Source organism: Ursus maritimus, unplaced genomic scaffold, assembly GCF_017311325.1.
Source record: "Ursus maritimus isolate PB19 unplaced genomic scaffold, ASM1731132v1 scaffold_12, whole genome shotgun sequence".
Classification (NCBI taxonomy): domain Eukaryota; kingdom Metazoa; phylum Chordata; class Mammalia; order Carnivora; family Ursidae; genus Ursus; species Ursus maritimus.
Window position 1 is genome coordinate 65,232,120 of NW_024423564.1, and position 13,312 is coordinate 65,245,431.

Here is a 13,312-nt window from a genome sequence, read left to right on the forward strand (position 1 = left end):
CAGATGGATAGGACCACATAAATTTATCATCCCAACTGAGAGTGAACGGGGAAACTAAAAATAAAGTTTTGTATATTTTTTGAAATATTCATGTATTGACCACCAATTGTTTTATTACACTGGATTTACAAAATAATTGTTTTTTTAAAATCAAAATCTGTTTTAAGTAAGGGATAAAGTAGGGGCACTGGGTGGCTCAGTTGGTTAACCAGCTGCCTTCAGCTCAGGTCATGATCCCAGGGTCCTGGGATCGAGCCTCGCGTCGGGCTTCCTGCTCCTCGGCGAGCCTGCTTCTCCCTCTCCCTCTGCCTGCTGCTCCCCCTGCTTGTGCTCTCTCTCTCTCTGTCAAACAAATACATAAACAAAATCTTTAAAAAGAAAAAGATACACAAGTAATGAATCATGGAACTTCAAAAACTAGGGATGTACTGTATGGTGACTAACATAACATAATAAAAAATTATTATAAAAAAAAGATAAACTAAAATAAAATAAATCTTTATCCGTATACATTAAAACAGAATTTTTGAAAAACTTCTATTTATTTTCTTTAAATCAATTTGGTTACTTTCAGCACACATTCACATGCTTCAACCAGTTTCTTAGCTACATGGGTATCTAATACTATGTCATTGTTATTTTTATGAAGAACATCTTTTTTATGATAAGGCTTTATTATTTTATTTTTGATGACATTGCCTTGAGTCTTCTTCAGAATTGTATTTTATGGTTAATAAGTTCGAAATTGTTGACACATTCAAGTAATTCTTCTTTGTAGATCATAATATCCTTAAATAAAAGGCATTATCTCTATAGGTGCTGAGGTACCTGGTAAACTTAGAGCAAATTCTCCTAAATAAAGAACATTCTCAGTTGTAAACTTTTTAGTATTGAAATATGTAAACATTTCAGTCAAAATATTTTCATAGTTACTCTCTTGTTTAACTTTCTTGGATTAATTTTTTTTTTTATAAAACAACTTTTGTCAAATAAGATGCTTTTTGACTCTTAAATTTTCACTGAATGCAGATGCTGCAAAATTGTAGGCCTTCTCAATTTTATCCTACCTTGGCACAATATATTGTATAAATATTCAATTAAAAATAGGGGCTTTATCTCCTCCTAAAGTGAGTTATCCCAAAGTATCATCACTGAATTTCAAAATTCAATCTTGTTCTCCAATTATGCTTTCATCATTTAATTTATGCAGTTCCTCCCATGCTTTTGTAGAGATAAATGTCATATCTTCTTGTTTGCAAGCTTTGTTTTCAGTAATTGCAATTTGATAAAAGCTTTAAAAGCTGAAATACTTAGGTGCTTCATTTGTCGAATATTTGATTAAAAATTTTCAGTTGATTTTGAACAAAATGCAACCAAAATTTTATTCGTATTTAGTGGCCTCATTAACAAAATTTAAGGGTCTCATTAACAACAACAACAAAAGCAAAATCAATGTTGATTAACAAAGCAGTTTATTAAAGGCTCAAAATCTCTAAAATCCTACTGATGGCAGACAGTAAAGAAAATAAGCATGGTCTGCCTCCCCAAGAAAAACAAAAATTTTGTGTTTGTGTGGTTTACAGTTAGCTTCATGAAGATTGTATTGTTCACTTACTTTGTGTAAATTTTGAGAACTATAGTTCCTATTTTGAAGGTAGAAAATAGAAGCTTGTTTGGATACAATTATCATTTATATGGATACCGCAAAACAATTCAAAATAAATTCCTACTCTGTAGGTTTGTTAATTTAACAAGTATATTGCTTTTACCAAAATTTGTATTCATATTATTATAGCAAAAACTAAGGAATTTATCTTTAATATTGAACTTTTTATTTTACTGATTTAGCAATGACATTACCACTAAGACAGTATTTTACCTTCAACAGAATGAATTTAGAAAAACCTTACTTTGATGCCATGAATTGGCTGAAAATAATTAAATTACATTGGAATTAAGTTAAATTATTTTCTGTTCAAAATATCTGATGACACTGATTTAAAACTGCTGATTTTAGTTCTGCTAATAGTAATGGCTACCACTTTATATACAAGAAGACTTGGAATTAAAAATGATTGAAATTATTTTAGAAGAACAGTCATGTACTCTAAATAAAAGTAATACTACACATCACTCTGAAGTGTGGGTTTTCATTTACAGTACATTGACTGTTCTTCTAAAATAATTTTAATCATTTTTCTTCTAAGCTCCTGCTTTTATATGTATAAATTATAATCTTTGGGCATAAGTTTTCGTAAAATAACTGTTAAATCAAGTCAATGCTGACATTTCTTCAGCAGATTTATGCTCTCTGGATTTTATGTGGTCATGTTATCAGTACACCCCCTGCGGTGGATCATAAAGACCAACAAACATTTTATACAAGTTACATGTTCATCACTAAATTTCATGAGAAATGAAAAGTTAGTAGTTAACTTTCTCAAAACATGCACTTTTGTATTTTTGAGCTCATTGCTAGTGAAAGGATTTATTGTGAAGTTTTTTTTAAGAGTAACCAAAAAATTAAATAAAGAATTTTAGATTTACACCACATGATGCCAAAACCTATTGGCCTATTCTCTATAAGAAGGACTGCTCAGTCTCTATTTCCCAAACGTATTTCACATTCCCCTAACCTATAATTTTCCACGTGTCCTGTCAATCCGCCCAACAAGTGACCTGAAGGCTCCATGCATCTCTCAGATTGCTGCATGGGCATGGTTGTCTGGTACAGCAAGCTACCAGCAAGGGCACCACCTTGGAATTCTTCTCCCACCACCACTTGAGACGTGAAAGAGTTAACTGCCTTCCTGTATCCATATAGACACATGTAATTTTATCAGACAGCATACCTCTTTAAAAGGGAGGTGTTGGTTATATTGGGCATGGGAAGGGTCAAGAAGAGAAAACAGAGTTGTGCCTGGTTTTCTTTCTTATCCATATGTTTAAATGTTTCTCTAGCCCTTGCCACTTATTCCTTTGTCCCTTACCCTACCTTTTCTGCCCATTTCATACCCTAAGAACACTTAGTGTGAACTTGGAATTCATTATTCTGAACCAAGAGATAGTGTGATGCCAACTATCCGTCGTACAGAGCATAGTGATAATCAGTTACCATTCCTGAGCTCTTGTTAGATATCAGGTACAAATTTCATCTCCATGAGCTAGATATTATTTTCATCTTATAGATGTGGAAACCCAGAAGCAAGGCTACCTGACTGATAAGTAATGGAAGTACAATAGAGCCCAAGACTGCATTCTTTCTGTTGCACCATGACTATATTTCTAAAAGGCATCCGCAGCTGCAAATGAATACTGATCTCTGTTTAATCAAAACTCAGCTCTGCCTGACTTATTTATTCATTCACTCAAAATACTTATTGAGTGCCTTCTATACACTAGGCCCTATGCAAGGGGATTACAAGGAGATGCTAAACTAGTGACCTCACACCAGGAACCCTTATTGTATTTCTGCCCGTGATGCAGCAACAAAGTAACTTCGATACAGAACTTCAGTGCCAGCGTGAACCATTGCAGCTGTAACCTACTGCCCCATCCCAAAGCACCCAGCATTCTGATACTGCCTCATACACCATCCTATATCCCAGCAAATGATAGTTTTGAATGCAGAATCCTTTACACGTAAGAGTCACCATGACTCATTTTAATATCCACATTTTACACCGAGGCACAAAGAGAGTAAGGGTCCTTCCCAAGAACTATAGCAATCCTGGTATCTTGTCCAGTGTCGTCTTCTTGCTTCCTCTCGGGAATCTGGAATGGAGAATATACAGTACATGACTTAGAGCCTCTCCTTGCATGGAGAGCCTGTCCCTGGAGTTTCTGGCTGCATTAGCATTCTGCCAGCAGCCATGCATAGGTAGGAATATTGCTGCTGTCCATGACCAGGGGGAATAATCAGTCTCAGCTATTCCCTGGTTCTGAACCAGCCAAAGTAATTGGGTTTAATTTTAATTTTTTTAATGGCTTGGAATTAATAGAAGCAGCTGCTGCCACAGTGTGTGGATGTCCTTCTCCAGAAGGCATAGACAAATAAATAAATAAATAAATACCCTACATATAAAATAAACTATGAAAAACAAACAATAGAGTGTGTAGGACAAAAAGGTTAATTCAAGAATCGAGCAGTGTCTTTTTGTTATCAAAAATTCAGCTGGCAATGTGTAGCTCTGTCTCTCTCCTCCCACCACTAGTGCCCATCAGCCTCTGATAAGATGGTAATCTGATTAGACACTGGGTGTAAAAATGTGTTGCCTGTATCTGAGCACTCCCTCACTCTGTCTGTCCCCCTCCCTGTGACTCACCAAGAGATTAGCTATGACAAAGTGTGGAGAAAGATAAGAATAGATATGCTGGTGACAGAAGTACCATTATAACCATTTGGGGAAAGATAGGATTGGAATTAGGAGTGGGTCCTGTTTGCCTAGGGAGGGCAGATTTATAATGTGGGCATCCATGCCAGCTGCCTGGCTGTGTCAAAAACTGGAGAAGAAAAGGAGGGGGCCAACTGGCTCAAGCCAGGTGTTGGTCTAGGTTATTCCAGCTAAATGTAAACTAAAGGCCACATGTTAGCATGGATGACAAACCAGAGATTGAGCTGCCCTTATGAAAGGAAGAGGGATTAAGTCTTACCTTAATTTCAAATATACCTGGAAAACTGGATGCCGGGTTGCTTTCCACCCCTGGGTCAATGAAGAAGAAAAACAAAGACTGTTTCTGCAATTGGCAATTGTTGGCTGAATTTCAGTAACCACAGCCTTGGTGTGGTAGGGAGAATATGTGTTTATCAGTCAGATAATCATGTTCATCAAATAGATAGCACATTATTAGTAAACAGGAGGTGCTTAATATATGTTACTCCCTTTGGGAGTATTTAATGACTTTATTTTGCATACCTCCTTTAGAATTTACAATCTGAAAAAAAATTGATTCGTTGTTATTTTCCTTTCTGCTAATATGAAGAAAAAAGTGTGTCTAGTTTCTAGAAAGAATGTGGGATTGGAACTCATCTAACCGTATCCATATTTTTCTGCTAGATTAAAGAGGAAGTTAGGGCTCCTGTCTTTCAGGGTTCTTGAGGAGGGCAGAAATTGCTCTTGTTTTAGAGAGCCCTGTGTATTCCATTAGGTCCTAGGCTTCTTCTCTTCCTCTGTGTTCTACTAACCTCCTAAATGATGCACTGGGAATTTGACTGATAGGTTGGAGAGAAGGCAGAGAGGATAGTAAATGGGAAGGAATCATTCATTCATTCATTCATTAAGTCATAAATTCACTCAGTCATTCATTCAACAAATATGCTTTGAGCTCCTCTTCAGGGCCAAGCACCATGCTAAGTGCTATGGATTTTGAGATGAATCAGAAATACAGCATTATCTGCAATTAGCATTTAGAGCAATTAGTTCATGGAGTTGCTGACAAAGCTTTCAAAGAGGAAATGTCATTTGAGCTGGGTCTCACTTCTCTACAAAGGGATGTACTATGTAGAAAAATATGGGAATGGCAATTGCAGAGAGAAGGAAAAGCATGTTAAAAGTCATGAAGGTTTTTGAGAACCTAATGTATTCAGGGCATGACTCAGTTTCACATGGAGAGAGCACAATATACTTATATTGCTATGGCTGAGATTATTTATTCCAATTTGTTAATCTCTTAAAGTTCACTCACAAATATATCAATTTACCCAATACATAAGCATTTTCAAGAACATCTGAGCAAAGCTCTCTATAGGTCCTGAAGAACCAGAGATGAACAATATATTGTCCCTGCCCTTGGCGGGGGAGGGGGTGGGTGGTGGGCAGGGGCGGTAGGGAGGGCTCAATGTAATGGTGGAGAAAGATATATATTCAAATTGATATAATGCAAAAGAGGCTATAATAGAGAGATATATAAAGTATGATTGTGAATTTGTTCAGTATGTACATACGTGTGTGTGTGTGTGTGTGTGTGTGTGTGCTTTGCTCACTCACATGTGCATGCATGACTGGATCTGAGGATGTGAGTTACAGGGTCCCCTCACACATGTGGATGCCCTCTTCAGTCATCAGGATGGACCCAGGATGATGGTTTGTTCCAATAACTGGATCAGCCTTTAGTTTCTAAGTCCTGAGAGCACACACTCCAAATCTTGAATCTCTGTATCTCTGGCAGGATAAGGAAGTCTTCTGAGGAGTCATGGACAAATTTCTTCTTAAGAACGGGCATTCTTGACCCCATCTTCATTTTCGTCCTATTATTGGGATAATAGGAATAACTTCAGAGGATGGTTTTTAGGATTAAAGGACTTAATATATCATAATGTACTTAAATTATATGCATGGTCAATGATAGGTACATATACTAGGAATTATAGTTGTAGTAACTATTATCATCATTGTTGTATTGTTTTCACTGCTATCTCAGACTAACTGTATTAAATGGAATCAGAAGGCTGCCTTGTCTAACCTCACATCAAGTATAAGAACTTATTTTATGGGATTCCATAAAGCTTCCCATGCTTGCTTGTACTCCCCTGCAACATGGGCCTTTCTAGTTTCCCTTCAGTTGAGTGCTAAAGAGTCTCTATACTGAGCTAAAATCTACCTCCCTGTGATGTCTACCATTTATCTTCAGAGGTAGTTTTCCTTACCTTTTATCATAGCTTTTTAAAATAAGCAAGTATTGTTAACTTCTCTGTGCCATTTCTAGTGAGAAAGAGAGGGAAAAGGTGACACTCTTCCTGTCTTCAAAAAGCCTACCCTTTCTTTGAAGAAATCTCCATTAGCTTTTGGTGTTCATTGTTAAGGAACATACCAAGTTACAAAACTTATTTTATTTTATTATTCTTTTTTTTTTTAAGATTTTTTATTTATTTGACAGAGATAGAGACAGCCAGGGAGAGAGGGAACACAAGCAGGGGGAGTGGGAGAGGAAGAAGCAGGCTCCCAGCGGAGCAGCCTGATGTGGGGCTCGATCCCATAACGCCGGGATCACGCCCTGAGCCGAAGGCAGACGCTTAATGACTGAGCCACCCAGGCGCCCCAAAACTTATTTTAATATTATATGTTAAAGTAGAGAAAAATTAATGAAAACTGAATGGTCAGAGAAGAATTCAGAGAAGAAGTATGTTAAAGGATAAACATTTATTTATACATTCTTTTGTCTAGTAATTGACTAGTTCATTTAAAAATTATTTTAGCCTTGACAATCTACCTTATGCCACATCTATGAGGAGAAGTTCACCAAGTAGGTAAGATGGCAAGAAAGGCAGTCCAAGTGGAAAAAATATCAAATACAAAGAGATCCCGTAGAGGTATGGGAGGAATCCTAAAATTGTGTTAGGGAGTTGTGAGTAGCTCAGTATGAATGAAAGAAAGGGTTCAAGGAGGAAGAAATGACTGATGATACTAGATCACAGGGAGATCTCAGGAAGCCTTATGGGCTAAGCCAGAATGTAAAGATAGGGAGTTGTTTGAAGAGTCTTTAGCAAGAGAGTACTGTGAGAGCAGATTTTTCTGGAAGCAGAAATAAGGCGATAAGCTGGATGGCAGGGGAAAGGAGGGTGGCATGGTACCATAGGGATTATGAGCACAGACTTCAGAGTCTAACACAAGCTCTGTGTATGACTAACCCTGCCACTTCAGGGGACTTTTTTACCTCTCTGAGCTTCAATTTTCTTGTTTGTGTGAAGGGGATGTTAATAGCCCCTGGCTCATGGGGTTATTGTGAAGACTAAAGGATAAAGCATATAAAACATTTAACATGATATTTGAGACATAGTAAAAATGTAATAAGTAAAATAAGAGAAAAAACAGAAGTGCATTGCAAATGAGACATTTTTCCTACTTAGTCCCCGCTTTATTTTCCTCTCTTCTTTGTGTTACTTGAAAGTCCTCATGAATTTGGTCTACTGAGCTCTTCTCAAATAGATTTTTATTTGTATTCTTAGGAGAGTCTAGAAAATCTAAGCCCTGAGCAGCATCTCAGCTTCCTTGAATGATTACCCCAGGGCCTATTACCTTCACTCTGTCTGCAAATCAGGTTAGGCATCCAACCCACTCAGGAGAGGAGCTGGGACAGCTGCAGGCATTAGATGAATTCTCTTGATAGCACATAATCAAATTTGGTGGAGATGGCAGGCTCTCAGAGTCAAGTTGCTAAACTTGGCAAGAATAGGAGAAAACTGAGGTGATTAAATTTAAAGCCTGGACCCTGATCAGATATACTAGTAAATGAAGAGTTGAGAACATCAGCATCATAACCCAAGGGGCCTATCACTGTAGGAATCACTAGCATATGAAGACGTGCTCACCTTGTGCTCAGATCTGTGAGCCAGAGCCTGAAGCCAGTATCACAGACGACTGGCGAGAGACCTCCAGGCCACTTTCAACTGGCATTCTTTTTGAATGCAAATCTGGAACCCTGAGACTAGGTTATTCCACCAGCCTCACATTCCTCCATGTTCAATCACATCACATATGTAGACCATTACCTGTTCTTTCTATAGCCTCGTCTCTGCACTGGTCTGATCTTGGTTTCCCACTGTTCCCTTCTCTGTCCAGAACTTTCCACCTTTTCCTCTGAAACTCAACTTTATGGTTAATAATCTCACTTGGGTTCTCAGTCTTTTAGTCCACTGCTTCCTTTACCTCTTCTCTTAATCAAACAATGCTTGGTGTATGATACTTAACAAATATTTGCTACATAAAACAATGAAGTAAGACCTGATATGGAGGCTGTTATTCCCCCCATTGCCCTCTCAAGAGCTGCTCATTCTCTTACTCCACATACAGAAATATCAGGAGGAGATGACTTTTCTCTTCAATCCCCATGCACCTTCCAGGCCATTATTTCTCTGTCTCGTCACTGGTAGCCCCAACATTTCAAAATAAGAAGGTCTAGGGTAGCAATCTGGTTAGAAAGGAGGAGTGTCTAGGAGGTGCCTGTCTTAAAGTTATATTTGCCTTAAAGACTGTTGTTACCTACATATTTATTTGTGTGGCTTTGGGAGTAGGAGGCAAATTCTGGTGGTGGACCCAAGCACATCCATAGACAGCCTTTGATACTACACTGACATTCATGTGCAAAGGCCCTGTTCCTTTGTTGCTTATGCTCTTCTCTATACCACCCTGCCCTCCTCAGCCGACTTTCAGGTTCTCAACCATATTAGACTTTATGTCCCATCACTTCAGCCACTTTTTTCTAATACAGTCAGATCTGTCTTGTTTTCTACACCTGTGCAGCTACTATCCTTCTGTCCTTCTGACAAATATCAATTCCATGGACTGGCACAGTCATGATACTTAATTTCTTTCACTCACTTGAAAAGTACTCTGTGACTTCAGGATAATTTTTAAATTCTTTAACATGGTTTATAGAGTCCCTTTCTAGTCTGGCTTCTGCCTTCCTCTTCAAACACATTTCTCATGATGTCCCTTCTCACTCTTTGTGTTTCAGCCATGATGAATTCCTTTCAGTTCTAACATTTTACTTGTTCTCTCTTGCCTCCTGGCTTTTGCACACGCCCATATCTGGAATGCCAGAAGTTCATAATTTATCAAGAGGGATTATGGAGGAATGTTCTAGGTACTAGACTCAGAATCACACAGAAATAAATCTGAGTCTCAGCTCTATCATTTACTTGCTTGAGATCATGGGTGAGCTCCTTAACTTTTATGAGCCTCCACAACCATATCTGCAAAGTGGGATAATACCTACCTTGACCAAATGGTTATGAGAATTAAATCAGGTACTGAAGGAGCCCCAGAAACAAGCCATACTGATCTGCCCACATGCCGTGCGTGTTCTGTTCATTCCTTCCTATCTCGTTTTCCTCATTCTTCCCTCAATCCTTCTTTTCCTTTTTTCCTTCCTTTATTTTTTTCTTCTTCCCCTCTCTGCTTTTCACTTAATGTTTGGGTGAAATTCACAAGATCCAGGGCTACAGGCAAACAATACAAGCTGCTGTATGTACAGAGTTAGTGTCTTGCAACCTCTGCTCTTCCACAGGAAGCTCAGAGACTTACTTCCCACCCTGGATACTTAGGCAGCCTCAGAAGGACACCAAGGTAGAAGCAAGATTCTGCAACATACTGCATGTTATAATGCTCTGGGAGTTCTTAACAGTTTTCTTCAAGCTGCTGTACCTGGAGCCACCACCAATCTTTTTTTTCTCAACCCCATCACTTACACCCCCCTCCTCACACTGTCCTCTATATGCTCCTGTGTCTCATAGCTTCTCAGTTGAATGCCAAGCCCCTACAGGTGAGCCTTGCATCCTTCACCCACTGTGCCAGTAACACTCACAAATATACCTGCCTCTGAGGAGCTTCCAAACTGATCCTAGTAGATAAGACTTACAAAGCCATCATAAAGAAGCAAGAGTTACTGCAAAATGTGGGAGCTGAATAGGCCTGGAATTGTCAGTGGATAATCCTAGAAAAGGCACAGTCTGAGATGGGTTTTGTAGGATTAACAGGACTCTGAAGGCACAGAGGTGAGAGGCATTCACTGCAGGAAAACAGTGTAAATAATTCGGATGTCATGCGGCCTGAGAGGGCAGTGAGCCTATGGTGTGGATGAATGTAAAGAAGTTATAGGAATTATGACTGGGACATTTTGCCTTTTCTCAAGTATATGTTTCAGAGTTCCTTATTGGAGAATGAACGTGACGACTTAACAAAATTGCCTACACAGTATATTTGAAGCAGTATTTCCCAAAGTGCTTCTGTGGAAAATTAGTATCATGGAATGCTTTGTAGAAAAACAATGATAATAATTTAAAGAAATGTTGAATATTCTTTCCTCCTCCTTGAATATTTACAATGCATATTAGCTTATTTTTAAAAGGTCTGAATTAGCCTTATAATGCAAAAACCTGACTTCCCTAGGAAAAGTAGGCCTCCCCTATTTATTTCCACATAACATCACAGTCTTTAGTTGCCCTCAAGGCACTTTAAGAGTCTGTAACTATATTCTATATTTATTTTTAACATTTCATTGACTTCCCACCACACTATAGACTCCATGAGGAAAAATACGTTGCCTATCCTATTTACCATTATACATTAAGAATCTAGTACAATGCCTAGGCATATAATAAATGCTCAAAATAAGAGTAAACAATGACTAAAATCTTTAACTTTGCATTGTCCAAACAGCTGATAAAGGGTAGGGCTGGAATTTGAACAAAGTGCTGCCAAATCCTGGTCTCTTTTTGGCCATAGATGGTATGGTGGTTGTTCCCAGGCATCACATGGAGTTCCCTGATGTTTCAGTTTTTCTCTTCATGTTTATTACCTTTTGAAGCTTGAATGATTGTCTGATATGCCCACATTTTTTTGTTTGTATCTTTCAGGCAAAGGCTGCCACCTAAAAATGTTTACTACTACCGGTGCCCGGACCATAGGAAGAATTATGTGATGTCCTTTGCATTTTGTTTTGACCGAGAAGAAGATATTTACCAATTTGCTTACTGCTACCCGTATACGTACACACGCTTTCAGCATTACCTTGACAGCCTGCAAAAGAGAAACATGGATTACTTCTTTCGGGAGCAGCTGGGTCAGAGCGTGGTAAGGCCTACTCAAATAGGCAGCCTTGGGGGAGGAGCTTAGCAATGGGTTTTTATAGAATGCAAACGACGGACATTGATGCTTTGTATATAAAAATAATTATTTTTATTGTGCCATTCTTTGCCTCTGTGGCCAACAGGAAGTCACAGAATAAGATAGGAGACAGATGCTTGTCCTTCTGAATTGAAGCTGGTAATGCTCTCTAACAAAATACAAAAACTCTGGTGAGAAAAGAAGGAGGCTCCTACCAGGTGTTACAGGCATGTTAAAGGCATAAAAGCATTTTGAGTGTGAGCCTCTGAGATTAAAAAAAATACATTTGTCTCTTAATGAATTCAACTTGCCTGTAGTGCAGGTTAGCAAGTGGTGTGCTGTTTGGTTGTGCTGCCCATGATGTGGTCTGTCTCTGCCATCCATCAGTTCCCAGCCTTTCTCCCTTCCCAGGTTTTGTTCTCTAGGTCTAGAGATTTCAGTCTTACATTCTGTATTAGTTTCCTATTGCTGGCATAACAAATTGCCATGAACTTGGTGGCTTACAACAACACAAATTTCCTATCTTACAGTTCAGGAGAAGTCTGAAATTGGTCTCGATGGGCTAAAATCAAGGTATCCGCAGGTCTGCATTCCTTTTGGAGGTTCCAGGAGAGAATTTATTTCACTGTTCTTTCCAGCTTCTAGAGGCTGTTTACATTTCTTAGCTTATAGTTCCCTTCCATCTTCAAAGCCAACAATGGCTGGTCGAGTCTTTCTCATGCTGCATAATTCTGACACTGAATCTCCTGCCTCTCTCTTTTACTTATAAGGACCCTTGTGATTATGTTGGGCTCATCCAGATAATCTGGGATAATACCTCCATCTAAAGATCTTAAACTTAATCACTTAGTCCCTTTTGTCATGTAAAGTGACATATTCACAGTTTTCTGGGATTAGGACTTAGACATTTTGGGAAAGGGGTGCATTGTTCTGCCTACCATTGTTCTCTGTGGTCAGTGATACTTCAGTTACTGTAATGAATCAGCAGGTGATAAATTGTGCCCCTAAAATAGGCATATTGAATACTTTAAAGATCCTAAGTGAGGATCTAAGTGGTGGAATTGGCAGAAAATACTATACTCGAAGTTCTGATACGTGTTGGTGGAAAGATGGATTCTACCCAGTGACTGTGAGTTCAACCTAGAAGGGAGTCCCACTTCTAAATAAAAGTTTTCAAGACTAGGCTGTTTAAAAGACATAGAGTCTAGTCCAGCATACCCCCCCCCCCCAAAAAAAGGAGAGAAATAAAGAGGACTTGCCTACGGCTCAGATACCTGAGAGTCAAATCTGATCTCAAAAGCTAGAAGTGGTCATGATGATATTCTTATAGTCTGAGATTCTCTATGCACTAAGATTTTGCTAAATGTCTTCCCTTTACTCTGTCTTCCTAACTGCTTCTGGTGGGTGCATGGGTATCTGGTGCCTATATATTTCGGAACACATGGTGTATCAGTCAGCATGTTAGCAGGAAACAGATGGCAGCCTCACATTAGGATAATTTGAGGAGGGCTTAATAAATGGGCTGTTTACAAGGTGTGGGGAGTGTGTAGGGAAACCACAGGGCATAGTGCATTTCCCTGGGGCTAGTAACAGTTCAAGGGGTGTGAAGGGAAGGAATGGTTACCAGAATCCAATAGTAGAGAGTCATATAGTGGACCACATTGAGTGGAACAGTGACCTTCAGTTAAGGAAAAAAAAAAAAAAAAAAA

At 38.7% G+C, this 13,312-nt stretch overlaps 1 protein-coding gene across 1 annotated transcript in view; it reads left to right on the forward strand.

The window, feature by feature from the left end:
- AGBL4 (AGBL carboxypeptidase 4) overlaps window positions 1-13,312 on the forward strand; it is a 1,288,259-nt gene that overhangs the window by 760,432 nt on the left and 514,515 nt on the right. Inside the window, exon 5 of the mRNA XM_040626601.1 lies at window positions 11,354-11,570. Coding sequence (XP_040482535.1) covers window positions 11,354-11,570 — 217 coding nt within the window. The remainder of the gene's footprint in view (window positions 1-11,353; window positions 11,571-13,312) is intronic.